The sequence below is a fragment of the Topomyia yanbarensis genome, chromosome 2, assembly GCF_030247195.1.
Source record: "Topomyia yanbarensis strain Yona2022 chromosome 2, ASM3024719v1, whole genome shotgun sequence".
Taxonomy (NCBI): Eukaryota; Metazoa; Arthropoda; class Insecta; order Diptera; family Culicidae; genus Topomyia; species Topomyia yanbarensis.
Window position 1 is genome coordinate 128,943,876 of NC_080671.1, and position 27,577 is coordinate 128,971,452.

General features: G+C 40.6%; 4 protein-coding genes across 11 annotated transcripts in view; all 4 read right to left on the bottom strand.

The window, feature by feature from the left end:
- LOC131681277 (transcription factor SPT20 homolog) overlaps positions 1-5,963 on the bottom strand; it is a 137,107-nt gene extending 131,144 nt beyond the window's left edge. For 5 of the 6 annotated variants that reach the window (XM_058961999.1, XM_058961996.1, XM_058961995.1 and 2 more), the window contains exon 1: positions 5,825-5,963. The gene's annotated coding sequence lies outside the window, so the exon portion shown is untranslated. Of the gene's footprint in view, positions 1-5,292; positions 5,524-5,824 lie in introns of those variants that run through there. The other variant, XM_058961993.1, reaches the window with a different exon arrangement.
- Positions 5,964-12,020: 6,057 nt separating this feature from the next.
- LOC131679749 (uncharacterized) lies at positions 12,021-14,654 on the bottom strand. Its single transcript, XM_058960493.1, has one exon. It carries the CDS (start codon positions 14,652-14,654, stop codon positions 12,021-12,023), a length of 2,634 nt encoding a protein of 877 aa, XP_058816476.1.
- An 80-nt stretch (positions 14,655-14,734) lies between these two features.
- On the bottom strand, positions 14,735-17,566 carry LOC131679750 (uncharacterized). The gene has a single exon (XM_058960494.1). The coding sequence runs from the start codon at positions 17,564-17,566 to the stop codon at positions 14,735-14,737; it is 2,832 nt and encodes a 943-aa protein (XP_058816477.1).
- Positions 17,567-22,899: 5,333 nt separating this feature from the next.
- The window catches only part of LOC131681279 (uncharacterized), a 30,857-nt gene continuing 26,179 nt past the window's right edge, over positions 22,900-27,577 (bottom strand). For all 3 annotated transcript variants that reach the window (XM_058962002.1, XM_058962001.1, XM_058962000.1), the window contains exon 4: positions 22,900-23,465. In XM_058962002.1, the coding sequence (XP_058817985.1) occupies positions 23,346-23,465 (120 nt within the window). In that variant the 3' untranslated portion in view covers positions 22,900-23,345. The remainder of the gene's footprint in view (positions 23,466-27,577) is intronic.

The window sequence follows — 27,577 nt, forward strand, 5'->3', positions numbered from 1 at the left end:
ATACCTACGCCCGCGATTCCGCCAACATTAAAAAACCCCCGGTAATTAATTGAACGTCGTAGCACCTATAAATTCGAAAGCGCGTTCTCAAGCATTGACCCACTGCTCGCGCGATCATGAATTTATTACGCCCGAAAGTCTCTACCCTAGATTATAGAGCCTAGCTTCACGCCTTTAGTTGGACTAATCAAAAAATTGACGGCCATATCCACTACACAATTTGCTACATGGCGACATGACCGAGAACTTTAATGATATGAAGAATCTCACTTACTTCTACCATTCAGCACGTTAACATAAGCTCGCCAAAAACCTGCGCAATCATCCACGCACACCACAGCCCGTGATATCGCAAATATAAAAACTTTCCGGTAATTAAGTGAACATTTTAGCGCTTATAAATTATAAAATATACATAGAACACTGTCTCAAGAGTGTACCTACAACGCCCGTATTCACGCGATCATGAATCAGTTACGTCTGGAAGTCCCGGTTCTCGGCCCTAGCAGCCTAGGTCCATGCATTCAGTTGGACCAAAAAAAAATACACTCGGGTCTCGAACTCTTTCGCACCATGCCGTGCATATGCACCCGACCAAATAATGATTAAACTCGTTAAAGCCGCCGAGCGCGGTATTCCTCGTACAAGTGGCAAGCAAACTTTTACCCCGAGCCACCCACTAGTGGAACCCAGAGGTCAGTCAAGCCATCAAAGACCGTAAAGCACTCCGGATATAGAAAAACATTCACGCTAGCCACCCCATGGAAGAACATACGGATGCATAGTTTCGTAGATCTCGAAACCTGGCCAGGAAGGCCATCGAGACTTCGAAGATCATCAAGTGCTGGAACGCGTTGCACCAAGGGATACCTCCCGATGTTTCCACCGCCGAGCTTTGGAGGAGAGGGAACGCCCTCAGCAGGAAAAGAAGGCCAGTCGGCTTCTCCCTCGAAGCAAACAGAACCGCAACAGTCAAACCCCAAGAAATAGAGCATGACCATGATGACCGTACACTTCGTAGTTGCTACTCCATGATTGACCAGAACAAGCGAAATTGCACACAGGATCAACGAATGGGGTGTAGCTGTCCATTCTCAACGTGCACGCTTCTAGAGCTCTAGAGTTTTAAATACCAAATAGTCGTCGGGGAAGGAAAGTTAGTGTAACAAGCGTTGTTATGGAGACCATGTATACCTCTGCATCTCTATGTCTGCTACGCAAAGGAGTTTTTGTTAGTGGGATAAAGTAAAGAATTACACAAATCTGCATTCACCTTGATAAGTGATACGATCTATGCAACTCTCGTAAGTGTTATCATGTGCAGCCGGCTGCCGAGAATGTATGATAGATTTACCGTTTGTTGAATTAATTTGGAAATGCTCGGTTTGTAAAAAGGCAACTGTAGCTCCAACAGTTGGGAGTGTTGTCAAACCCCAAAATGTTGCAGAAAAATTCCGCCAACACTTCAGCTCGTTATCTTCAGACGCTGCTCTCCCTCCGACATTTTTAGCACGATGCAGAAGGCTTGGAACAGCGCCCTTATATTCCCAACGGGTTACGGATAAGACTTCAACGGAGATTTCACGGGAATAAAATTAACGGCGGCGCTCGCTACCGGCCCCTACAACTCCGCGCGACTAAATGACGTCGGCTGCCTTATGCTACGGCATGATCCAGCAGAGACTAGAAGAGTGCTGTTTGAACCGCATCTGGAATGGCCAATCCATTCCATCCTCTTTGAAAACGGCCCTTGTAATCCCCATGCCTGAGAAGGGTGACACTCACCGTACAGCGAAAGACTTCCGGCAGAATAGCCTGCTGCCCATACGCAGGGAAAACTATGGAGCGGATGGTCAACGAACGGCTTATAACCTACCTCGAAGAAAACACCCATCTTAACCAGCGCCAATTCGCATTTCCCAAGGGTGGAAGGACTAGATCCCACCACGGAGCCCTTACAGAAATCCTTCGGCAGATTCTGGCGGACGATCTGCACGCCGACATAGCAATATTGAACATCGCCATGGCTTACAACACAGTCTGCAGCGAGGAGGTTCTTCGGCAACCGGGTAGCTGATTCTCCGGAAGCCTTGGGAACTACATCAAGGACTACCTCAACAATCATGTCTTTTGAGTGGGAGTTGGTAGCCTACAGTTTAGAACGTATGTGAAAAAAATCGATGTCCCACAGGGGTCCGTCCTCGCCGTTCCTTTGCCGGGGGAGTTTACATTTTCATCTACGCCGACAACATCATAATCGTCGTAGTGGGAGGATCGACTGCTCGAGTGCGGATAAAGCTTCAAGCTGCAGTAAATGAAATCGGAAAATGGGCTGAATCAGTGGGGTTCAACATAGCCGCCGCCAAATACTGCGTATTACATTGTTGCAATTCCCATCACCTAGCCAATAAAAGATCGTTCAAACTCAAAAATACACTTATCCCTTTCTGTAGAGAACCTAAAATCCTTCACAGAACCGAAGACCGACTCTGGTACACGAGAAGTCCAAACACCAACTCATCCAGGTCTCTGCGAGCAGGTCCTCCCGCAAGGTCGTTAAGGCAAAATTCCTAGGGCTAATGAACTAACCATTCCCGGACCTACCTACACTACTACAAATATACACTGACGCTTCCAAGCTACAAGAAAGAGTCGGAGTAAGGATCAGCGGTATAGGAGCTGATCTGGCCTACTGCATCCCAACAAGCTGCTCCGCTTTTTCGGCAGAAGCTGCTGCTATCAGTTTTGCGAACGCATGGAAACCAGAGGAACTACCGACTATCATTCTGTCGGTTATATCCACCCAGGAAATGGGAACGTCAAGCCACCCCTACATACAGCCTATGACCATTGCGATCCGTTAACAACGATATGCTGGAATACCAGTTCACCAAATATTCTTTACTACAAAGAAGCTTCAGCGGTCCTAAGCAGGTTGGTGAGTGAACAGCAGTGATTTATCCAAGAATCATGGACCATAGCAGATCGTGTTCACCGCCTTCCAAAGCAAAGTTGTAAGTTGCTTCATTATAAAGAGAAGGGTCTTCCAAGGACAACCCTGCGACATCGACTTTCCCATTAACCGAATTTATTTCCAGGCACCTAGTGTCTGCAATAATAGAAATTGCCACAGAGAGGACAAAATAAGAATGTCGTTAGCTACCAAGGGCGGCGTTGAAAAGTTTGCTTCACTATTGCAAGAGGCGAAATATTCACCCGATCATGGGTTTCGATGTCAATGCTCATTACGTAGCATGGGGGTGCGATATCTTAGGTCACCTGCCTTGTAAATTGTGAGTCATGGGAACCCCCACATACAGGCATAATAGTTTGGACAGGAAAATGGTTCTGGATTGTACGTATCACTCTGCTTATCTCAGTTCTAAGGTCAGTAAGGGTCTGCTTTGATCTAAGGATTAGGAGAAGAACTCATGAAGGTATTAGGGACATGTAGATGAAATCCCTAAGAGCGTCTTTGGTGGGGCTCCAGGTCAATGTCAGAAACCCCAAAGATCTAGAAGAAGCTACACTAAAACTCAGACACTGCACGATAACAGCACATGAGAAGAGCTGTATTCCAAACCAAACAGACTACGACTAGAAAAGCCCCATGCTGGACCAATAGCCTTGAGAGAATGTGCAGGGAAATGAAGGTAATTGTTTACTTTAGCTACTTTTCCCCCTGTAAGTGGAAAACATGTTTTTCTTTCGTGAATATGCTAGTTTAGTGTTGTAGATTCATAAAAATGAGGCGGAAAGCGAATTTTTTTTTTAATAATTCATTAATTAGCTTTAAAGTAAGTTGTACCTAATAACTTTGTTCATAGAGTTATTGTGCTCCCGAAAGTAAGGTTTTTGGCGAAGCTAGTTTAATGCGGCTATGCCGCATAGCCGTAGTCCTCGTACTCGTCATCGGAAACGTAAGCAAACCTGCGATCCACTCGTTTGCCCGGTATACTCAAACATACGGGCTACCTCTAGTTTAAGTCCCTCTGAGCGGTAGCGAAGTCGGACAGCATGAGAGAAAAATCGATGTGGCGTAGCCACATTAGGCATTAACAATGTTTTATTTAGTAACAATAGGATTGTATTTATCGGCAAAAATTAAATTATTGTCACACGCCACATCGTTTCAATTGGGTGCTGTCCGACTTCGCTGCCGCTCAGTCGGACTTAAACTAGGGATAGCCCCTATGTTTGAGTATACCGGGCAAACGAGTGATCAGGTTCGCTTGCGTTTCTGATGACAAGTACAAGGAAGGCTCGTCCAGCGGATCCTCAGCGGCTTTGCGCCGCTTCGGATCCTTGGACTCGGCTATGTGGCGTAGCCGCATTAAACTAACTTCACCAAAAACCTTACTTTCGGGAGCACAATAACAATATGTGCAAGATTAGTAGGTAGAACTTATTTTTAGTCTCATTAATAAATTATTAAAAATTTTCGCTTTCCGCCTCTTTTTTATGAATCTACAACACTAAACTAGCATATTCACGAAAAAAAAACATGTTTTCCACTTACAGGGGGAAAAGTAGCTAAAGTAAACAATTACCGTACTATTTTTTCGTTTCTTAAGGAGTGATATCTCTTCTACCACATCGGGTACGGATGCTATACCTAAGGATATACAATAGGTAGATGTGAAAGGCTAAACAGTGCCTGTGGGAAATTCCATCATGTGGAGGTAACACCAAGACATATACTATGCGATTATTCAGCTTCCTCTAGAACCAGAATCGGCTCAGCGAACTTTGCGAAATCCCTGCATTCGGAAAAATCTTCTTCGCGCAAGATATGAAGGTTTTTTTGAGAAGATGAACGGAAAACTAAATATGGTACAATATGCGATTAGTGATCTGTTTCACCGATCCTTGTACCGAACACTACGTCTCAAAAGATCCTTGATCTGAGAAAATGGTAAAACCAACAGGTGCGATTAAAAATTACAAATTACATGTTGAGTGATTGTCAAGCTTGGCAACTTAAATAAATGATGACTTATTTTTGCTGAATTGACAAGATTTGCTTGCATTTTGCTATGGTTTTAAACAGTTAAGAAATAGATGTAAATTTAATCCGTCACGCTAAAATAAACCAAGACCTTTCGATGCTTTATGAACATCAAATTTGGTCAAATTCAACAGGCTGACAAACCCACAAAATGATTCATGAATAAAGCTGAAACTGATTCAATTTCAAACTGCTGTTAAAATCATACGCTTCGACTGCGTTCAGCCATATTATTTTTCGAGTTCTGCATATATTTACTTGATAAACAAAAAAACTCTACTTACGTACTCCAAGTATCGCAAAATTAACCGAATTTATCTGAAACCTCCACTAGAAAGGAAATTTGCACAATAGGAAAAGTTACAGAATCGCACCCAACGACCTGTTAAAAACTTGTATCCTTGTTGCTGGTAGTTGTGCCTGTGCCAATCATAGCTCCGTTTTCATTTTCCTTCCGTTATGTTCCACACAGTCCGCATCTGGGACAAAAATGAACCTGTGTTGGTGTTAATGTTCTGAAAAATAGATGATTTTCTGCAAACACTGCTGCTGACTGGCAAAGGGTTTCACGACCAATATTTTTTTTCCTCTGCTGTTGCTGCGACTAGATGGAACGCAAGAGCCTCGCACATACAGCCGTAAAGCTGTGAGAAAAGGAACAGTGGAAAAAAGAAATCTCCCCTTTTTTCTCGAATAAAAAAAAACCCAAAACCTTTTATGGTATCTATAGCACTTTCCCAACACTTTTCATCAGAAATTTCACTTCACCGCGATTACCGACGCACCAATGAATACTCTGTACACCAATTTTATTACCTGATACGGAAAAAAGCAAGCGAAAATCAAAGATTTTCAGTCAGCAAAATCGAACCAACTTTGAATCGAATCGCTAGGAAAAAATACAGTGACGAACGGAGCGAACGGGATAGCTGGATATGGGTTTGGCATTGGAGTGAACGAGAGGTACCGATCGAATACACGTACGTAGCGGAAGCAAATTTCGTTGACCAAAATCCACAAAATGGTGGCTTCGATGGTGGAGCTACTGTCAAAAGTGGGCCACGATCGGAATTGTCAGCTGACGCGATAGCAGCGCAGAACAATGCTGCCAGAGAGACCGATTTATCGATTTTGTGTACCGATTTAAGTCCTCAACGTTGATAGGCAGATGAAAATCGTGATGAAACCTCACAAAACTGACATTTTATATAATGGGGTTCCATGCATTGAAAGCAAATCAAAAGTTGTTTCGAAAGTGTCCTCAACTTTCCTTAATAAATAATCCGGAAATTGAATCATAAACCTGTCTAGTGGTATCTACCAAGAACTCAAGGACAAAACCCATAACTGAAACCAGTTAAATTCAGTGAAATTTTATTACGTATTAAAAACCACTATGATTTATCACCGATTGCGTGTAAACTCCGGCTCGCATACATATTTTAATGCCGATATTTTATTTGAAGTTATTTCGATATCATATACAACCATCTGACAACGCTGGATCAGGGTTGTTGATGATTTTAAATTAGACGTCTGTACAGGGCGGGCATTGATGGGTGCCGCTGTAATTACATTGATTACACTGGAAAATAAATAAATTGCACAAAACAATTTAGTAAAGGGCGATTCCTTTACCCAACGTTCAACATTAAACCAGGTTTAAGGCACCGTTTAACTACACTGAAAAAAATCCAAACGTTAATTCTATTTGCTTCAAACCGCTTAAAATTCATATGAAGAAGAAATGCTATTGTTATCTCGCGCACACATACCTTCTATGTGTCAACTGTATAAACTATGTATGCACACACATAAGTTATATGTGCATATTGTTATAGAATGGGGTTTTATGTACCTAATAGTTATGAAATGTGCATGTAAGATTAATATTTCTTATAAATACACACATTGGGTTTATGTACCAGCAAATAGTGTCTATATGCCTCCGTTAATTGCAAAAATCTATGTGTAAAATCAATAGGCATAACGTTTACTTTTTTTTGAGTGTAGGTTTAAAAGTTGAAGGATTTTGGCTAGGGACGTTTCGATATTAAAATACATCGATACTTAGAATCGACACTGGTATCGAATGCAAGTACTGATACTTTCAATATAATCGTAATCGCACACAGAAAAAAAATGTTGGTAAAAATAAGAGTTTTTCACTCTTAGCAAAAAACAACCAACACATACTCTTAGTTTAAAAATAAAACTTTTGTTTTGAGTACTATTCTTCATGTGCTTAAAAGGAAAACTTTTACTTTGATTATTATTCTTGATTAATTTAAAAGTTTTACTTTCAACAATAGTTGGCGTTGGTTGTTTTTTGCTAAGAGCGGAACCAGCCCGGGGACAACTTGACAGATAGTGCTTGTTTCATATATGTACCACCGATTTGATGGTGGCGCTAGTATGCCTTTTCTGTACGACTACCACGAACAACGACACGAAAAAGTTTCAAGAGAAAAGCGTGTTTCGTTACGTATGTTATGAAGGCCGTCAATGCGGCTAGAACAACATTTAGAAAAAGCGTATTCCAAAATGTGGATAAAGAAAAAAAATATTATTAGAGAATAAATTTATCCCTGATTGGAAACCGTCAGCAAAGCTACATAAATCTTATTAAAGATTTAGCTGGAAGGTGATGTTTTTAGCAACCGGCTCTCTTCCTTCCTAAAAATGTTTTGGTTTTCTTGTTGTGTGAAGTTTGTAATCGGTAAATCATTGGTGTTATAAATGAAATATAAATGAAAAACTTTTTGGCCAATGAAAGTAAATCACCAAGCTTAACAATTCGTGAACCTGCGACATCTTGTTTCAAGTTCATTAAGAACGTCAAGAATTCTAGCATTTTGATTGGGAGAATAAACAATATATGTATAGGATTTTCTACACATTTAGCAAAATTGGTTTTGAATAAAATTTGTGTGCTTTTATCAGAATTCTGGCATCAAACCAGTAGTGCTCGGTTTCAGCAAGAATCCTGCCAGGAATGTACAATTTTGTTCGACTTCGGCCAGAGTTTTGTTCGACTTTTGCAATAATTCTTTCCGGAAGATGTTGCGATGGTTTTGGTATGGATCCCTTCAGAATTATTCTGGCATTTTCCTCGGCTCTACCGGAGGATTTCATGCCTTAGGAGATGTTGATTAGTTTCGGAAGATTTTCGGAAATTCCAATATAAGCGGTAGTGGCTTGATTTTGAAAGTCATCTTCTTGTATTTCCGAAAATCGATTTATTTTTTTTCGGATTTTTTAAATTCCAAATGGAATCTATGTTTCTGTTTAAGTATGGGGGAATGAGGGCAGTTTCTAATGTGAACAGCGAAATAAATTTGATGAAAGAAATGCTTAAATTGATTATTTTTTAGATATGGAAAATAGTAAATGGGATGCGCCTTTTTCAAATTTTGCTCCATTCGAGCCGCCATGACATCACCAAATCACCACAAAATTTGCTTATGAGTTCAATATATGGGAGCTGTCAAGTTGTCCCCGGGCTGAGCGGAACACTCTTATTTTTACCAATATTTTTTTTCTGTGTGTAGTATCGATACTTGAAAGTATCGCCATTCGATTCCGCACTTTTACAGTAGCTTAATTCCCTGAATTAGTTAATCTACAAACCGTTGTTTGGAAATTCAGTAGTGGGTTTTGTCAGTTAACGTTTTGCTCTGCTCCTGCGAACAGAAAATCCCGTTTGACAAATATCTTTTATTGGTCTGATTCGTTTGATGTTGGATCCAGTCGACGATTCTGTCAGACGTCGAATGTCAGAAAAGATAAACAATAAATAATTGGCTGATCAGAAATCTCATGGACTGTCAAATAATGGGCAATGCTCGGAATCGATTTTTTCATCAAATGCGATTGGTGCTCCAGTTATTGTAGCAACTCAAATGCAACAACCGATTCCGCAATGGTTTAGCCTGAATAAATAATCACGTTTCACTCGGAAATAATTCCAAAATCGTTCAGAATTCCGAATTTAATACTTCCAACTAATGGTTCTTTCGATTCTTTTCGCTATCGTGATGATTGTATCGATATCAGTAAAGTATCGATACCAAAAAATCGAGTATCGGAAACAAAAGTATCGATTCCGTACTAGTATCGAAAATATCGCAACGTCCCTAAAATTGGCCCTAAGCGCTTCATTTCAAACACATCATGCTCACACGGTTGCAATTACAATGTTCAATTGCGTGTGTAAAGTAATTTCAATGTAATTTTTAAATGGAATTCTTGTGATGATTGTGTGCATCACTTCATGGAAGAATTCTTGCGATGATTGTGTGCATCACTCCATGGAAAAATTTTCTAACATCATCGATTTCGATCAGTGCAACGGAAGATTGGGAAAATATTGAGACATAGAGTACTTAACAATCTATAACTGTATTAGGGCCGATTTCTTCACTCGCGCTTAACGCTTAAGCCAAGTTTAAACGTACTGGTGAACCTTAGTGTGTTCAACGATTTGTTTTCCTCCACCTGTCATAAGTGGAGAAAAACAAATCGAAAATAGCTTTTCGGTCGGAATATTTTCATGATGGATCCTAACTAATCAGTATTGCACATATCCGGAATAAATTTTACGGCGGCATAGATCATTACAACACCATTATAAATACTTTAGGCGAGCTACTTCAAATGTTCAAATTGACTGACAGTTTTATATATGACAGCTGGAGGAAAACAAACCCCCAATTCGTGTGTGTGTGAAATGATCTGCATAGAACTCTTTTCACCGAAACGTACACGACGCACCAACTGCTTACTAATCGCTGCTCTAAGGTTGCCAGCAAGTTTTTTGTGTAACTAGTACTTGTTAACGACGCTGAATCCTTCTGGATAAAGACTCGACACGTCAATCGTTTGTTTACCATTTATCTGTCAGTGTCATTCCAATCGAGCACGAGACCTGTCAATGGCCCTCGTTCCAGAAGGATTCGAAGCGATTTTCTTCGGATTGCGGGCTTTTGACAGGTCTCGTGCTCGATTGGAATGACACTTACTGACAGGGTGACCAGATAGAATTCCTTAATATCGGTAGGGTCACTAAAAGTTTATCGGTAGTTACCGGTAGGCCGGGTTGTTGTCCCAAAAACGTAGTATTGAACTGAAATTGTAAAATACTGACAACACAGATATCTGACCAAATCTAACCCAAAAAATAAATGTTGAGTAGGATGTGTCCAAAATCAATAAAAATCGGTAGTTTTCGGTAGGAATAACAAAATATCGGTAGTTTTGCCTTGGTCGTCTGTGAATCGGTAGGGAAGACCAAAATCGGTAGGACTACAGATAAATCGGTAGGTCTGGCCACCCTGCTTACTGATGAAAAATAAGAATAAGATAGAGTTGGCGAGTCTTTATCCAGAGGCATTCAGCGTCTTTAGTACTTGTATTTTCTATTTGCAGTAGTAATAAGCCTCCCACTTTGGTTTAAACGCAAAGACAAACAGAATTTGATTGGCAATTATAGCTAATTAAACTAATTTTATCATTTCTGTAGTCTAAAAAGATTGAATTTTACTGAACCTGATGAATTTGGGATCACTTGCATCACTGGTATACTCAACCTTCGCAAAACGATGGATAACGAAGAGTTGGAAGAACTTGCTTACTCATTCAGCCCTTTGTTATGCAAATTTGCAACATTATGACAGATTGGTTAAGCGCGGTGTTTCATGAAGCGCGGCCGTTCCTATCAGAGATGCCAGATTTGAAGATTTCTCGACAAACATATGATTACGGCCTAAAAGCCAACTGTCAAAATCTACTTTGAATTGAAATTCCGGACAAACCGTTACTAGCCGAACACAGTTCACAGCAGTTTATGAAAGAGAAAACTTTTCTCTTTCGTTTACTACCAACATCTGTGATTGGCGTGTAACGGTTTGTCCGGAATTTCCATTCAAAGTGGATTTTGACAGTTGGCTTTTAGGCCGTAATCATATGTTTGTCGAGATTTGTCTTCATATTGAACACATTTGAAATCCCGGTAAAAAAAATGCGGACGAACATGGTCAGGCGATTTAAACAGTTTGACGTTTAACTCAACTCGCCTGTGCTAATTGCCCCTAGCAATTTGCGAATGCGATTTAAAGGCAATTTCAACACTTAGACAAATTTTCTGGCGGCTGAAATGGACTTGGTTGTTTTTTGCGTTCATGTTTGGCTTAAGCTTAAAATTGTTTTTTGAACAATTCAATATTAATTCGTCAAAAGGGCGAAAGTGTTTTTTGTAAACAAACTTGTTTCGCTCATTAGTCTGCTGCAGAGTGGAAATTCATGAAAAATATGCGTTAATGTAAATTTTTACCCTTCGTAGAAGTAATTGCAATTGTTTTCTGCTTTGAAATTGTAGTAAATTAAAAGAAACCATCAAAATAAAAGTTTGTTTACAAATCTTATTCGCCCTTTTGCAAATTTAATATGGAATTGGTGTGTTCTCACTTGTATTTTGTTTGTGTAGTGCATGTTGTGATTTCAACGTAAAAGGAGGGATTCTGTTCTTCTTTTTGTATTTCAGCTGCTGGATTAAACCTAGCAAATTCTTGGCTTCGATTGCAATTACTGCCTTTGTTCTAACCGTATGAGTTCGGCAATATATTTTAACAGCCACGTAGTTGATAGGAAATTACAAATTCTCGCTATTTTAAATATTTTTCGTATAAGAACTAACTTCGTATAACAATTCGCTAATGTCTTTTTTTCCTTTCTCTGCCTGTCCTTGCGTAACCTGTTAATTCGATCGATCCCTTGATCGGTCACCGGGTGTGGAAAATGTCTTTGGCGCAGAGGCATACCTAAAGAGAGGGTTATACCAGCACGAACCAATGTTGTTGAATAGTAGGTGCGTAGCAACTTGAAAAGTTGCGACACTCCCCCCTGTACTTCGCGATCATTGATCCGAGGTACTCCCAATCGCACCAACATCCAACACGGCGAGTTTTATGGCTGGTCTCTCCAATATTCCGCTAGCTGTTTGCACCATAGCTCTTCAAACCTGGCCAACCTTGGACCAGATGGCGTCGATGATTCGTCCTTTCGGCCAACAATTTCTTGGAAGTGTCTCGTCCACCAACACGACAATGTCTCCCACTTCTATGGGCTTCGCCGGACAAAACCATTTTGTTCTCCTCGTTAACATTGGCAGGTAATCAGCTATCCAGCGTTTCCAGAACCTGTTTGCGTAGACCTGCGACATCTTCCATGTGTGCTTCAGGGCGTAGCTACTGTCTTCGAATGTGACCGGTGGCTTAGAACCGTCTGATGACCCGAGTAGGAAATGGTTCGGGGTTAGCGGCGATGATAGCTCATCGTCTAGTGGCAATTCAGTCAACGGTCTAGAATTGATAATTAGTTCGATTTCTGCCAACATGTTTCTTAATAGTTCATCGGTAGGTGTGCGTGTGAGTTGTAGGTGTTTCAAGGCTTTCTTCACTGACTGAACGAGGCGTTCCCATACGCCACCAAAGTGCGGAGAAGCTGGCGGGTTGAATGACCATTTTGTATCCGTTGTAGTGAAATGTTCCATCAGCTTGTCCTGATCTATCTGCTGTAGTGCCTGTTTCAATTCACGGCTTGCACCAACAAAATTCGTTCCGCGATCGCTAAATATCTCCAAGGGGGAACCTCTTCTGGCTATGAAATTCCTAATGGCCAAGATGCATGAATCTGTTGTGAGGGTGTGCGCAATTTCGAGGTGTATTGCTCGAACAGTGAGACAAGTAATCAACACACCCCAACGTTTTTCGGTGCGTCTGCCAACAGCCACGTGCATCGGCCCAAAATAATCAATGCCTACATATGAAAATGGCCGACAAAAGGCTTTCAACCGCATTGGTGGTAGAGCGGACATTTCAGGGACGGCTGGTTTTGCCTGGCGGATTTTGCAAAGCTGGCATCTCTTACGAACACGATTATACACCGAACGAAGTTTCGGAATATAGAACCGACGCTTGATTTCGTTGAGCGCCGTCTGGTGGTTCATGTGGCAGTATCGTTGGTGAATGCTGGCGATAATAAGATCCGAAACTGGATGGCACTTAGGCAGCAATATCGGGCGTTTCGTACACTCTTCCACAAATTCGCAAGCATCTATGCGACCTTTCATGTGAACTAACCCATCTACCTCAAGAATTGGGCTAAGCTTGTACAATGAACTATTTTTGGGCAACACGTTCTTCCATGGCAATGGATTAGATTTCCTTAAGTGTTGAATCTCTCTGGCAAACTCGGAATCTTGAACGAACTTAAGTATAGTCAGCTCTGCTTCTTTTAGTTCCTCATGGGATAGGGGACCGCTTTCAACAGGTTGTTTGACGATTTTCTTGCGTATATTAGCTGGGAATCGTTTCACAAAAGCCACATGACGTAGCAACCGTTTCCATCTGGAAAATTTCTCCCATTCGAATATCGCACGTTCTTCGAAGTGATGTAGTACTTTTACACGTTTTTCTTCTATTGTGTCACCAAATTTTGATATATTATCAGGCCAACCCTCTTTGGGGCCCCACAGGAATTCCAGTCCACGAAACCAACGACTTGTAGGAGCCAGGTCCGGTAACTTTTGCCATTTTGTAGCCTCGTCCGCAACGTTCAATTTTGATGGGATCCAGTTCCATTCATGTTGCTCCGTCAACTCCAACATCTCACTGATTCGTACCGCTACAAACTGGCTATATTTCCGGTGATCAGAGTTTAGCCAACAAAGAACATCTCGCGCATCCGTCCAGAAGAATCGTTGCATAGGTTTTAATTTGTGCGACTCCGTGATGCTGTTCGCCAAGCGGGCGCCGATTACTGCTGCCTGCAGTTCCAGTCTGGGTATTGACACAAATCGCAGTGGAGCTACTTTTGTTTTTGCCCCGACTAGTGCACATTCCACGACGCCACCTTCTTCGAAACGCAGATAACATACCGCAGCAACTCCATTCTCAGACGCATCAACGAAGACATGGAGCTGAATCGAATTTCGTTCACTGATGCTACTCCTCGTCCGGTAACATCTGGGCACCCTAACCATCTCTACTCTCGGAAGAACTTGCACCCACGTCAGCCATTTCTCCCGCTGTTCACTGTTGATTGGCTCGTCCCAATTCACACCGCTACGCCATATTTCCTGAAGCAATATCTTCAGAAACATCAGGAAGTTTGCCAAGAATCCCAAAGGATCATAGATCATCATTAGCGTGCTTAAGATCTGCCTCTTTGTCGGAATAATATGACCGTTAAGTAGTTCCGCGTTAATCCTTGGGGATACTTTGAAGGTGAATGAATCAGTAACAGTACACCACCACAAGCCCAGAACTTTTTCTGTCCCCATCTCGCTCAACAGATTCATACTTTTTACACCTGGTGTCGCTTGCAACTCCCGCAGTACTTGATTTGAGTTTGACAGCCAGTTGCGTATTTCGAAACCAGCCTCAGCATGGACGAACTGGACCTCTTTCGCCAACTTTATCGCCTCTTCTTCCGTTTCCACACTAGTGAGCATATCATCGACGTAATGTTCCTTCACTATCGCTTCAGCTGCTCTTGGAAATCGGTCCTGGAATCGTTGTGCATTATGGTTTTTTACATACTGCGCGCAACTCGGCGAACACGTTGCCCCAAATATCATCACCTTCATAGCATAAACGTCTGGATCACGGTCAAGCTCACCGTTTCGCCATAAAAATCTCAGACATTGTTGGTCATTTTCATTCATCATCACTTGTAGGAACATTTCCCGTATATCCCCGGTAATGGCAATTCTGAATTCGCGAAAGCGATGAAGCACGGATAACAGAGAAGTAAATCCGGCCCAGTAAGTAAAAACGAATTCAACGATACTCCCGCAACCTTCGCAGCCGCATCCCAAACTATTCGTAGTTTTCCTGGTTTATTGGGATTTACTATGGGGAAAATTGGCAGATACCAGACACGCGGGTATTTCTTGGATAGTTGTTTCTCAGTCAGTCTCACGATATATCCGCATCGCTCGTAATCTCTAATCTTCTCCTTTAACGATTCAGCCATTTCAGGGTCTCGTTGCATTCTCTTCTCCAAGCAGCTCAGCCGTCTCGCAGCCATAGGTTTGCTATCAGGCAGTCGGACATCATCGTTGCGCCAGAGCAATCCTGTCTCGTACCTTCTGTCTTTAACGTGAGTTAGAGATTTCAATAACTGCTGCGCTCGCTCATCATCCTTTGATAGGAGTGGCTTGATGTTGTGCCCGATCCCAATGCTATCCAAGGCGAAGTATGCTTTCACCGTTTTATGCAGCTCAGCATCGTTTCGCTCGCAACACTGGCACACATGAAAACTATGATGTGCCATGTAACTAATTTGGGGTATTACAGAGCAGGGTCCAAACACTATCCATCCCAAGCGTGTTCTGGTGGCAATCGGCTCGTTTTTCTTCCCCTCTCTGCTGTCTAACGTGTGCCCCAAATGGAAACTATCGATTCCAATCAATATTCTTGGTTCGACATTGTAATATGAATCCGCCGGAAGATCATGCAAGTATGGATAGCGAAGCTGCAATTCATCCAAAGCAAGGGTCTGCCTTGGCAATGCCAGCCTTTGGACAGTATGAACTTTGGGAATCCGATGCACTTTAGTGTCGTGTATTCCCGAAATTTCCAAACCAAGCTTAACGGAATTCATTTCCTGCCGTTGATAGTCTGATGTCCAATCGAGACACAAAGGATACGGTTCACCTTGAATATCTAGTTCTTTTAGCAAACTGTGTTCCATAAGTGTGACCGATGAACCATCGTCCAGAAAGGCGAACGTACTGACAGACTTGCCTCGTCCATGTAGAAGCACCGGGACGTATCGAAACAATACCTTTCCTACGTTACTTGAATGCGTGTTGCAGGTTTCGACGGATGTCTCTGAACTACCACGAGGAAGTGATGCTTGTTGAAGCTCTCGTCGTTGATATCTGGCCTCATCGTGTAACAATTGGTGATGCATGTAAGTACAACCATTCTTTCCGCAAGCTTGCCTAACCGTACACGCTCCGAAATGTTTTGTCAAACATTTACGACACAACTTGTGCTGCTTCAGTGCTGCCCACCGAGCATCGATATCCATTTCCCGAAACATTTTACATGAGCCTATATTTCCGCATTCTCCGTGACAAAGGACACACTGAGTAAACGCTGGCTTCGGCGTAGTCCTGAAAGGAACCACTGGAACAAGAGATGGACTAGAAGTCGTCTCGACATGTACGTGCACTTCCTCCCTTCGACCTCGTTTCTCTGGTTTGCCTGCGTAGCTGCTTATTGACGACGGAACCGTTACTGTGCATGCCGCTTCCACGAGCGTACCAAGCCATTTGCTAAAGTCCGACAGTGTAACCGCATTTAGTGCATGACGAAATCTCGCCCAATCGAGCTTAATAGTTGGTGGCAGTCTCTCGACGAGCTCTTGAAGGAGTGCCACGTTGCAAAGATGCTCGTTTAGACCACAAGCCACGATCGTTGCACACATATTCTGGACGGCGACGCCAAAATCGATCAGAGTTCCAAGCTTCTCTGTCTTCGGCGCGGGCATTTCCCGAATCTTGCATACTAATGAGTGTACAATCACTTCCGGCCTGCCGAATAACGTCCTTAACGTGTTTATGACACCTTCGATCCCTGCTGGATATAACAAACGGCTCCGCACTACTTCTAGAGCTTTTCCCTTCAAGCTTTTCTGAAGTCGAAGTAGGTTTTCTTCATCACTATAACCGCACATCCTGGTAGTACTCTCATAAGTAGCAATGAACAGAGGCCATTCTTCCGGATTGCCTGAGAAATAAGGAAGTTCTTTCGCAACTGCGTGCCGTGCGGCAAGTTGACTTCTGCTGAGCTCGTGAGCCGTGTTCACTGTTTCTTCTTCGATCGCAAGATCATTCCTCGGTGGGATAGATTCACCGATTTCCATCGCTTTCACTCGGTTCTCAAGGCACTTCGTTTGGACATCTTGCTTTCTTGCCATCTCCATAAGTTGTCTTTCCATCCGCTCGATCGCTTTATACACGTCGCCCGTTGCTCGGATTTCCGTTCCTAAAGTCGTTGAATTCGCGTTAGGTGGAGGAACACCGGATGGAACAACTAACTCCTCTCGTATTTGCTTCTCTCGCTTCTCCATTCGACGCTGAAACTGGTGGTGCAAATCACTGACAGCATTCTGCAACTCGCGGTCTTTTTCACGAAGTAGCTTCTCGTAGGCCCGCTGCTGTTCTTCAAATTTATTCTGCATCTGATCCATTTTTAGTTGAAACTGCTTAAGTTGCTCGTTTTGCACTTGGTTTTCCTCTGACCTTGGTTCCGCTCCACCCTGTACAGGTACCGTAATGATGACGGATGCGCTGTTAGCTGTACGTTTAGCTTCGCATGTTGCACAACTCCAGTCCACATCCTCGATGCCTTCATCAACGCCCACGCACTTGAAGTGATACCATAAACCACAGTCGTCACAGCAAACCATCCGGCTGTTATCTGGATCATTACAGGCTTTACAACTCACACCTGGCCAGGAGCCTTTTATCCGATTGGCTTTCGACATACCTCAGTAAGCCCCCGATCGTGATAAAACGGATTTTTTAAAATGTTGTGATTTCAACGTAAAAGGAGGGATTCTGTTCTTCTTTTTGTATTTCAGCTGCTGGATTAAACCTAGCAAATTCTTGGCTTCGATTGCAATTACTGCCTTTGTTCTAACCGTATGAGTTCGGCAATATATTTTAACAGCCACGTAGTTGATAGGAAATTACAAATTCTCGCTATTTTAAATATTTTTCGTATAAGAACTAACTTCGTATAACAATTCGCTAATGTCTTTTTTTCCTTTCTCTGCCTGTCCTTGCGTAACCTGTTAATTCGATCGATCCCTTGATCGGTCACCGGGTGTGGAAAATGTCTTTGGCGCAGAGGCATACCTAAACCCGCTTGGAAGAAAAACGGGCAGCCAGCAAAAATCCGTCAGGATTCCGGCAGCTGTCAAAATTATCAAAATGGCGCTGCCAGAATTCAGCTATACTCCTTCCAGTTATGGCAGGCAGATTCGCCTCACCGGTTCTGTTTTGTTTATCGTTGTTTCATTTTCGCCATATTTATGTTTTTCCAAGAAGGATAGTTTTGGCAGATGAAAAAATAGGAAGAAACAAAGATTTTGGTTTCAAACAAGGTAAGTAATATGGATTTCATGTCTCCAGACATGTTTTTATTATAAATTTACATAAAATTAAAAAAAAATTAAGAAAAAATGCAAGCAAAACCTGAAGCGGTGCAAAACCGGTCCTGCCGGTGCGTGCCTGGCAGAAATCCGGCAGAAAAAACCGTTAATAACCGTAAGGCGAAAAATTCTGCCAGAAACGGTTGTTGCATTTGAGCCGGCCGGCTGGGCAGCGCTCTGCCAGCCGGACCCCCAGAAATTCTGCCAGAGTTTTTATTTCGCTGCCGGCTATCTGGGGGGAATCCTGCCAGGCACGTCCGAGCGGGAAGAGAGGGTTATACCAGCACGAACCAATGTTGTTGAATAGTAGGTGCGTAGCAACTTGAAAAGTTGCGACAGTGCACTTCATTTAGCCAACGAATGTAGAAAATTGTGGAATCGTGTGTAAGTTTAGTAGAACCAAATCTCTGACCTAAATTCTTAATGTACGTCAGATTGTGATATGTTTTGGTGTGCAATACCAATTTCACCTTTGATTCTTCCTATAATTTGATGGTGATTAACTACTATACTGGGAAGTATATGTGAGTAGATAATGAATCCGAAAATAAATATTATTTTTAATTTTCATATTAGGCAATTAAGGGCGATTAAATGGCGCATTCCGTGGGCGATTTGTGGGCGATTTAAGGGCGGGTTGGGCGTTAAAAAAATGACGGCGGCGAATCGCCCAAATGTTGCATTTGAAATAGCCCCCTAATAGCCAGCAATTTGCTGACAAATTGAAGGGCAATTAGCGCATCCGAGTTGGCAAATAGCCCCCCGTTAGCCAGCAACTTGCCCTTTTTGACTGGGATGTTGTGAAGACGAGTTCTTTATTTTGTAGACATTTTTTTTCCGATGTCTGGCTGATTTCTGGCAGAATTCTGCCTCGAAATCAATAACCGATTCAGAATCCTGGCCGTTGAAGACAATTGTTATGAAATGTGAAGACATTTGAAAAATATTCCTGGTATTCCTGAACGGGACCCCCATATTGAAACGTTAGAAGTCAATATTGTCAATTATTCCATCAGAAACGGTTCATGTTTGGAGATTTGTTGAAATCCACGACGTTAACGTTAACAGTTCTGAATCAGAACTGTGTAGATTATTTGAACCTTTGTTGTAAAATATTTCTAAAGGTTTAGTTTGTTTTCAGTAGAATTTATAACTACACGTCACCAAGCAAGCCTAAATGAGATATGCATAATAAGATTGAAGAATTTCGAAAAGCAAACCTTTCTAACGTTCTTTCAAACGACTTTTTTTTGGTGATTGCTATTAAGGGTTTTTGAGGAATAAACGATGATGAAATATGCCTGAATGCATCCATATTCTATATTTTTAAAAACAAAAGTATAAAGCAGAGCGTGTGTTCGGAACTAGAAATGCAGATCACTTGTGATGCATTTTTAAAAATCAGCGAAATTAAATGCATTTATTTCCATCAAAATAGAAATTCATAATGTATTTTGCGTTGCGTGCAATGTTTTTGCGTTGCCTGCAATGTGGTTTGCGCTGCGTGTAAAACGTCAAATCCCTACAGAAAAACTAGCCCTACATTTAACAAAGCGTAGGACGTTTGTTAAACAAACTTTTCTGCGAGGGAATGCCAAGCTGATGCAAAAATGGAAATTACATGCATTTTTCCTAATTTGATGCAAATTTGTTATACATTCTTAGAGTGATCTGCCCCTAGGTTCGGAATCAAATTGCCTCACTTTTAGGGCATGTTCAGGAGTGCTTCAGTTATAGATGCATAATTTTGACAGTTCTATAAAATAAAACTGAAAATTTTAAAACTAGAACTTGCTGTTCCCAGCAGCAGTTTTAGCGAGTGTTCTATTCAGTTTAAAATTCATGTCCCGCCATGCCTTCAGCGTTACTGCATTCAAATTTATTTTTCCCCAGTCTATCGGGTCTAAGTGTCTGTGCTGAGTACTCTTCATGTATTTAAAACACAGTTCCAAACGTGTTTTAAAATCAGCAACAAATAGAACGGCATCGTATAACAATTTTAAATTTTAAAACAAAACTGTTCGAAATTATAAAACAAAACGCTCTGCTGGGGATGTGAATGTTTCAGTTCCAGTTCTGCTTTGAAACTCCTATACAAAATAAAACGCTCCTGAACATGCCCTTAAATTGCTGTACTTTGTTTCTATTCAATTGAAAAAAATAAGAAATAATAGTTTAATGTATATTGTTTACATTGTACGAGTATCACTAGCAATTGTGAAACTATTGGGAAATTGGGAGCCGGAAAAACATGAACGGCATCAAAAAAACCTACCCAAACCCTAATCTCTTTCTCCTTCTTCTGCCAGTAGCAAGAAGCCGGGAACGGTACGATTCGAGTTTTGAAACGATGAAACGAACATTTGATCTTAAGCGGACCCTACACGAGCGGAAATATTGACAATACATCATATATTGTTCGATATGGTGTAAGGTCATCTTAAAAATATTGATTCTGTAGAATTTAAATGGGATTGATGGATTCAAGCAGTCTTGTCAATATAATTATTAACAATATTTCTGTCTTGTGTAGGGTCCGCTTTACATAAGAAGAAAACAAGTGCCCGAAATGTTTCTCTGTATGGTGTAAAGGATCAGGTGAGAACAAGAGGATGACATGACGCCATATTGGCGTAGTCAACATAAAAAACTTTGTTTGTAACAAAATAAACGAAATTTGTCTAAATACAAAACGAGGAGCACTTTTGTTTGCATCAAACTAGAGAAAGTGTGCATTGTTTTCTATTGTTTACTGCTACTGCTGTTTGTTGGTGACATCTCAAGCGATTTTGACATTGTCAACCTGATCGGTGGAAAAACGATGTTGCTTATTGTCAAACTCTGTATGTAGAGATAGGGACGCCAGTTACCTGGATGAGAAACGTGTCGAAAAAACTTAAGTAAAGCTTTTGGGCAAGAGACAAATAAACGTGATAGACTACATACGTACAAAGTTCAAAAGGCTGGGTACCTTCACGATGAATGGCAGAATACATAATGGGGAAATAACGTTCGAGGGCACTATTTCGTAAGCGATGACAAGATTTATGCGAAAGCAGATTACCAGCAGCTTCCTGGGCTGCTTTCCTTCACTGTTCGTCATAAGTTAGACGTTCTTGAGAAGGCTAGAGAGAAGATGTTTTAGTTTGCTAATTAATACATAATTTGGCAGGCAAGTTGCTCGCATGTAATGCGAAGCAACCCGTTCGTGATGACCGGAACGGTCAATGAGCAGTAATAGTTAAAAGAATGCCTCCAAAAGAGTCCACTTCCATTTCTGAGGTCCCATGGTGGCCCTACACTTTCCTGGATGGATTTGGCCTCATGTCATTACGCGAAAGATGTTCCGGAGTGGTACAAAACAAAGGAGGTCAATTTTGTACCAAAGAATCTAAATCCCCCGAATACACAGGAATTGCGGCCAATTAAGAAATTTGTAAGCATTCTAATGGAGTGAGATCGGAAGCAGAATTGAGGGGTTAAAAGTTTTCCACACAAAAACAAGTTGGTACAAACGTAGTTCAAGATTTTGTGAGCAGTCTTAAAAGGAAAGTACGTGCATTTAGATATGGCTAATATATTTAATAAAACGAACATAGAAAATGGTTAACAATATATTTTATTTTGTTCCCTGAAAATTTGACAACGATCGGTTGAATGGATGAATTTTGATGAACCATTTCTCTTGGTGCAATTTGATAACGTATACACTTTAGCAAGACGATTTTTTTTAACTGGGATTGAAGCAGTCTATAAAAAAATGTTAAAACCATAAGGTAGACATGGATGGTTTAACAATGAAGTTTTATAACTGTTGCTTGGGTGTTTCAGTGCAATTTTGCGCCATTGATCGTCTCGATTTTCACACGTCGTATCTTTATCAACGTTAGATACATATCCGGAACCGATTTTAATTTGTTCAATTGTATGAAAGCAGTTTCTAAATTCGAAAACAAATTAAGCAAATACATTGTATTTCGTAAAAGGTTAGCATTTGATAGATTTACAAAAAGGTTTCTGATACTACATTCACACTACAGAGTTAAAACACGTTTTAATAATTAGAAACAAGAAAAATGTCATCCAGAAAGCGTTAAAACCAAGGGCTGAGCCGCTTAGCACAAATCGAATTGTGCTCACAATCAAACAGCGTGGTAGCTTGTGCCGCAATGTGCCACGATGTGCGATGGTGTTCAGTAAAACAAAAGCAATATGGTAACTATACTTTGTTGACAGTTTTTGAGTTGTCAAAAGTGTGCCTCATTGTGCCACACATTGTGGTAACGAGTGAAATGATCGTGTATTACTGTGAATCGTAATCTTATATCGTGTTATCGTAGGTGATACAATGTGTATTGCACATTGTTCTAAGCGACTCACCCCTTTGTTAAAACATTTTTTTTTTACAGCGTGAACGTAGTTTAAGCAACACAATTTTTGTCAACACAACAAATCGTATGCCTACTTCAAAATTATCAGAAAAAGTTGTATTAAAAATGTTCAACAATATATTAACATTTTCATTTATGGGTAGATCCAAAAAAGAGGGATTGTAGTATCAACACTTTGCTTTCTAGGGTTCTATTGATAGTAAGATAAATGGTTACGAATAGCTATTATAAACAATGGAAACGAATTCGGATATTAAATAAAAAAAATACGTATCAGCGATAAATTTAGTATTGTTATTAAATCACATTTGCAGTAAAACAAATCAAATTTTATGTTTTGCAAGCAAAAGTTCACAGAAATCGAGATTTTGTTACATAAATGAATCAACTCAACTGATCGACCGTTCATTACCCTGTCATATAAACATAATTAACGAAGCATCCAAACTGTTCGCATAACAAAACTAACAATAAAACAATTTAAACCCTATCGTACAAGATTCGACCCTTTCACAACAGACAAAACAAACAATCGTAGTATTGCACACGCTCGAAACAATTCCTCATCATGATTTAGACTCCAATAGGGTGTGCGAGTATTGTATTTGACACGTGCATGCCAGCTCAAAATATCGTATGCTCATCGAAATGGTATAGCAATTATGGCAATCGAATTATTTACAAAATATCGTATTATGTTTTTGGGTGCTACAGCATCCTCAGGTCAGTTTGTTGTGCCGCTTGGACTTGATTCTTTGCATGTCCTCATCCATCTCGAGGAATCGGCTCAGGCGGGATCCGTTGAAGGGAGCGTCGCTACCGGGTGGGTGCATACGCATCTGAGTAGGAGAAAATAAGAAAGCGTAAACTTTTTTATCAGTCAAATATAGGCATTTTCGGTTGTTTAGTAAACTGGTGTAAATTAAAGCATCCCATAACAGAACAGATGTAGCTGGCGAAGAATATATATAGTGGAAGCATATGCTGCTCGTACGCACCTGCTGACTGCTAGCGGCGATTCCTGCGAGTAGTTTGGCGTATTTGAATTTTGCGAAACAAATCTGGTTTGTGAGTTGAGTCTGTTGTATATTTTTGTACAAGTTTCGTCGTGGTACCATAGGGTCACGATTGTCAATAAAATATTGTTTTGTGTTGAGTCATTCGATCAGTACGTGATGTTTTGATTAAAGCTGTTCGCTCACGAGGCGACAGGACACGCGCCACAAAAATATTCACTATGGATTTTGTTCTACCTATTCCAACGCTGTTGCTGTTGCCGCGTTGGAATAGGTAGAACAAAAACCATAGTGAATATTTTTTGTTGCGTGTGTCCTGTCGCCTCGTGTGCGTACAGCTTAAATAGTATGCGGGTATACTGAAGAAAGCAATAAAGCTACCTAGTTAGTGTGGATTCAAGCGATCGAGCAATTGAATGGCGTTAGTAGGTTTTGTAAAGCTTTGTCCCAATCCCCCTAGTGTTTGGTGGTTTGACATGTTTGACAAAATGGCTATTGGGCGTTCGAAGAGAGCACGTCAAAAAATGTCAAACTATGGCTCCAATAGCCCATTTTGCCAAACCTAATTTTTAACTCTCAAACTGATAAATGTATCACGGGACCCAACATGGAATAAAAAAGGTTTGTTTTTGTTCGAAAACGTCAAGTATTAGTGGCCAACTCTAACGTGTATACACAATAGGGTTGGGCACATTTTAATGGAAAAAATGTAAACTTGACCACATCAAACGAGAATAATTCTATTTGGGGCTCGTTTTAGATCCCAAATACCTGTGCATAATTTAGGTTCCCCCAATCCGTTTCAAACGCGTATAGACAAATGTGACTTTTGTATTTTCATTTAAAACGCTCGCAATTTGTCCTAATGTATACAATCATTTATAGATACATAATTCAAGAATTACTCAAACATTTTATTGCATAAAGCAGGGCCGGCGGAAAGCGTGGCTAGTATGGGTAGTACTACCCACTCGAAAATAACCGAGTGAGTGGTTAATAACCCAATTTTTTCGAAATTTTGAACCATTTCAAAAAATTTAGATGTGCAACGCATGTATTTCGCACAACACACATTTGAAAACATCGCTGTGCCACAATTCCAATGTAAGCGTGTGCATTGCGAAAAGGGAAAAAATCCTTACTAATGGACCCCTCACCCTATGCTTTCTACCCAAGATGGGAGAAAGGTGGGAACATTTGACACTTTTGAGTGTATTAGTTAAATACTTGCAAAATTAAGCATGGCGGCCGGGGCCCTTGAAGTGAACAAACGAGCATCCTGATTCTTTGGCGCACGATGAAAAGTGAGGAAAGGCCGAGCTTCACCTCGGATCTACCTATTAGAACACTTAGGGACACTTTTTACTTCGAAAAAACCGATTAAATTAACTATGACCGAACCGAAAGAAAACTTATGGTAACAGAAAGGCCCACTACGTCATTTGTTTGTGCTTTTCTTCTTCATATCCTCTTGTTTTTTCGGCTTCATCAAAGAAAAATGACAACCGCACTCACACACAGAAAAAAATGTGCACACCTGTATCCGTCTTGCTTTCTACCCACTCGGGCGTAAAGTGTTTCGACGCCCCTGGCATAAAGTATGTGCCAGAATATCGTGTTATAATTGTTCAAACTTCAACGGTTAGAATTGAAAACCAAGTATCATTCCTTTTGCTAATTGCTGTCCCTAGCAGCAGTTTTAGCGGGTGTACTATTCAGTTTAAAATTCATGTCTCGCCATGCCTTCAGCGTTACTGCATTCACATTTATTTTGCTGTGTCTGTGCTGAAAACTTTGCAAGTATTTAAAACACAGTTCTAAACGTGTTTGAAAATCAGTAACAAATAGAACGGCGTCGTATAACAGTTCTATGTTTTGACACAAAGCTGTTCGAAATTATAAAACAAAGCATTCTGCTGGGGATGTGAATGTTTCAGTTCCAGTTCTACTTTGAAACTCCTATATAAAATAAAACGCTCCTGAATATGCCCTAAATTTAGCAGTTCTATAATATAGAACTGAAAATTTTAAAATTAGAACTTGATGTCCCTAGCAGCGGTTTAGTGAGTATTGTAGTTAGTTTGAAATTCATGTATCGCCATGTCTTCAGCGTTAGTGGACTCAAATTTATTTTTCACCGGTCTATCGGGTCTAGGCGTCTGTACTGAATACTCTCTATGTATTTAAAACGCAGTTCTAAACATGTTTTAAATTAAGCAACAACTAGAACGGTGGCGTATATCAATTTTACATTTTAAGGACATGCTCAACAGAGTCACAAGGTGGCAGCTAAAATGGTTGCCGTCGTTTCTGCTTCTTCTTTTTATTTCATCGTCAAAATCAAAACATTGCATTGGCGCGCAAGACAAAATCGTTTGTAACTTAAATGTCTTATCTCAGATTGCTTAGAAATTGTATCACTGTATGTAAGCATGTTAGCACATGCAGATGAAAAGATTTTCTTCACGGAATTTTGATTCGTTTGGAAAATTTGTACTTTTTTATTTTTCCAAACAAATCAAACACGTGGTACAAAAATCAGTCAGCTGATTGCTGAACGATACGCTTGTGTGCGTGCCATCTCCTATCGGTATAGGACGTACTAGCCGCACACAGATGCTGAACGTAACCCGAACATAGCCGAACATAACCGAACCTTTGTTGTGATTTTCGCATCGCTCCACCTTAAAACACAGCTCTAAACGTGTTTTAAAATCAGTAACAAAGAGAAAGGCGTCGTATAACAGTTCTAAGTTTTGAAACAAAGCTGTTTGAAATTATAAAACAAAGCGTTCTGCTGGGGATGTGAATGTTTCAGTTCCAGTTCTACTTTGAAACTTCTATACAAAATTAAACGCTGCTAAACATACTCCAACAAATTGTTTCAAAATTGTCTAATGTAGGTCCTTCGTTGGGTAGATCGTCCCACAGACGTCTATTATTGGGCCTATGTTGAACGATTTTTAAAAACAAGTTTTGGGTGTCACCTGAACGGGTACCGCTGTAAGCAAATCAAGAATGCGAATGCCACAGACAAACCGACGAATTTATCCGTAGCATGACCATGCGTGTTTTTCAATAATGGCCAATAAGAATACTTTCAAAATAAATTTTAATGTAAATGTCGAACGAACAGTTACGCAAAGAGTGAAGCCATGTTAACCTGTTGAACAACATAAAAATTCATCTCCAGAATGGTGGTACAAGCGTGAAATTTTGATTTTGCTCGTTTGGGTGACTTGGCTTTATTCTTTGACTAACCATAAAGGAAACAATAAATAATAACTAGAGGCCTCACTCTAAGGAATCACTAGTTACACGGACCAGTGCAATACTTCAGAAATGGTGGCGTTTTCGGTGTACTAGAACAGACATACCGTGCGTATTTATCAATAGCTACTATGGTCGGCTGGAAAGAACAGTTGTTTCGGGTGCACTTTCACTCTCATTCATTACTAGTTAGCGTCTTAGGTGTCACTATTTCTTTAGAAAATCAAAATAATGAGGTCTATATTAAATATTTTCTTTATGGTGTAACTGTACTTTATAAAATGCTGCAGTCACGTAATTATTTTTTACGAAATTCTTATTCAAAGGGAATGTTGCTTCGTTAGTTAAATTAAAACACAATATTAGAATGCGGTCGAAAAGTTTGAATGCAATTCTGCTAATTTAAAGATGGTGCAGGGGTGTGAATTTTCATTGAATGCAAACAATTCGTACAAATTTTTCACTGGATTGCGAGAGTAAGGTTAAAATTAATTATTATCTTAGAATTCTAGTTATATTTCACATCTCCAATTCATGAAATTATGATTCTAGTAATACTATAGAGCATGTAGTTCTTTATGTGAACAATAAAATGTATTCTTGTACTTATTTCCAAAATATTCAATTTTCCTCTTTTATTAGTTTACATTTGTAAAGTCGGGGAA

Excerpts from the sequence above, each read along its gene's own strand:
- LOC131679749 (XM_058960493.1), bottom strand. The coding sequence starts at position 14,654 with ATGAAGGTGATGATATTTGGGGCAACGTGTTCGCCGAGTTGCGCGCAG.
- LOC131679750 (XM_058960494.1), bottom strand. The coding sequence starts at position 17,566 with ATGTCGAAAGCCAATCGGATAAAAGGCTCCTGGCCAGGTGTGAGTTGT.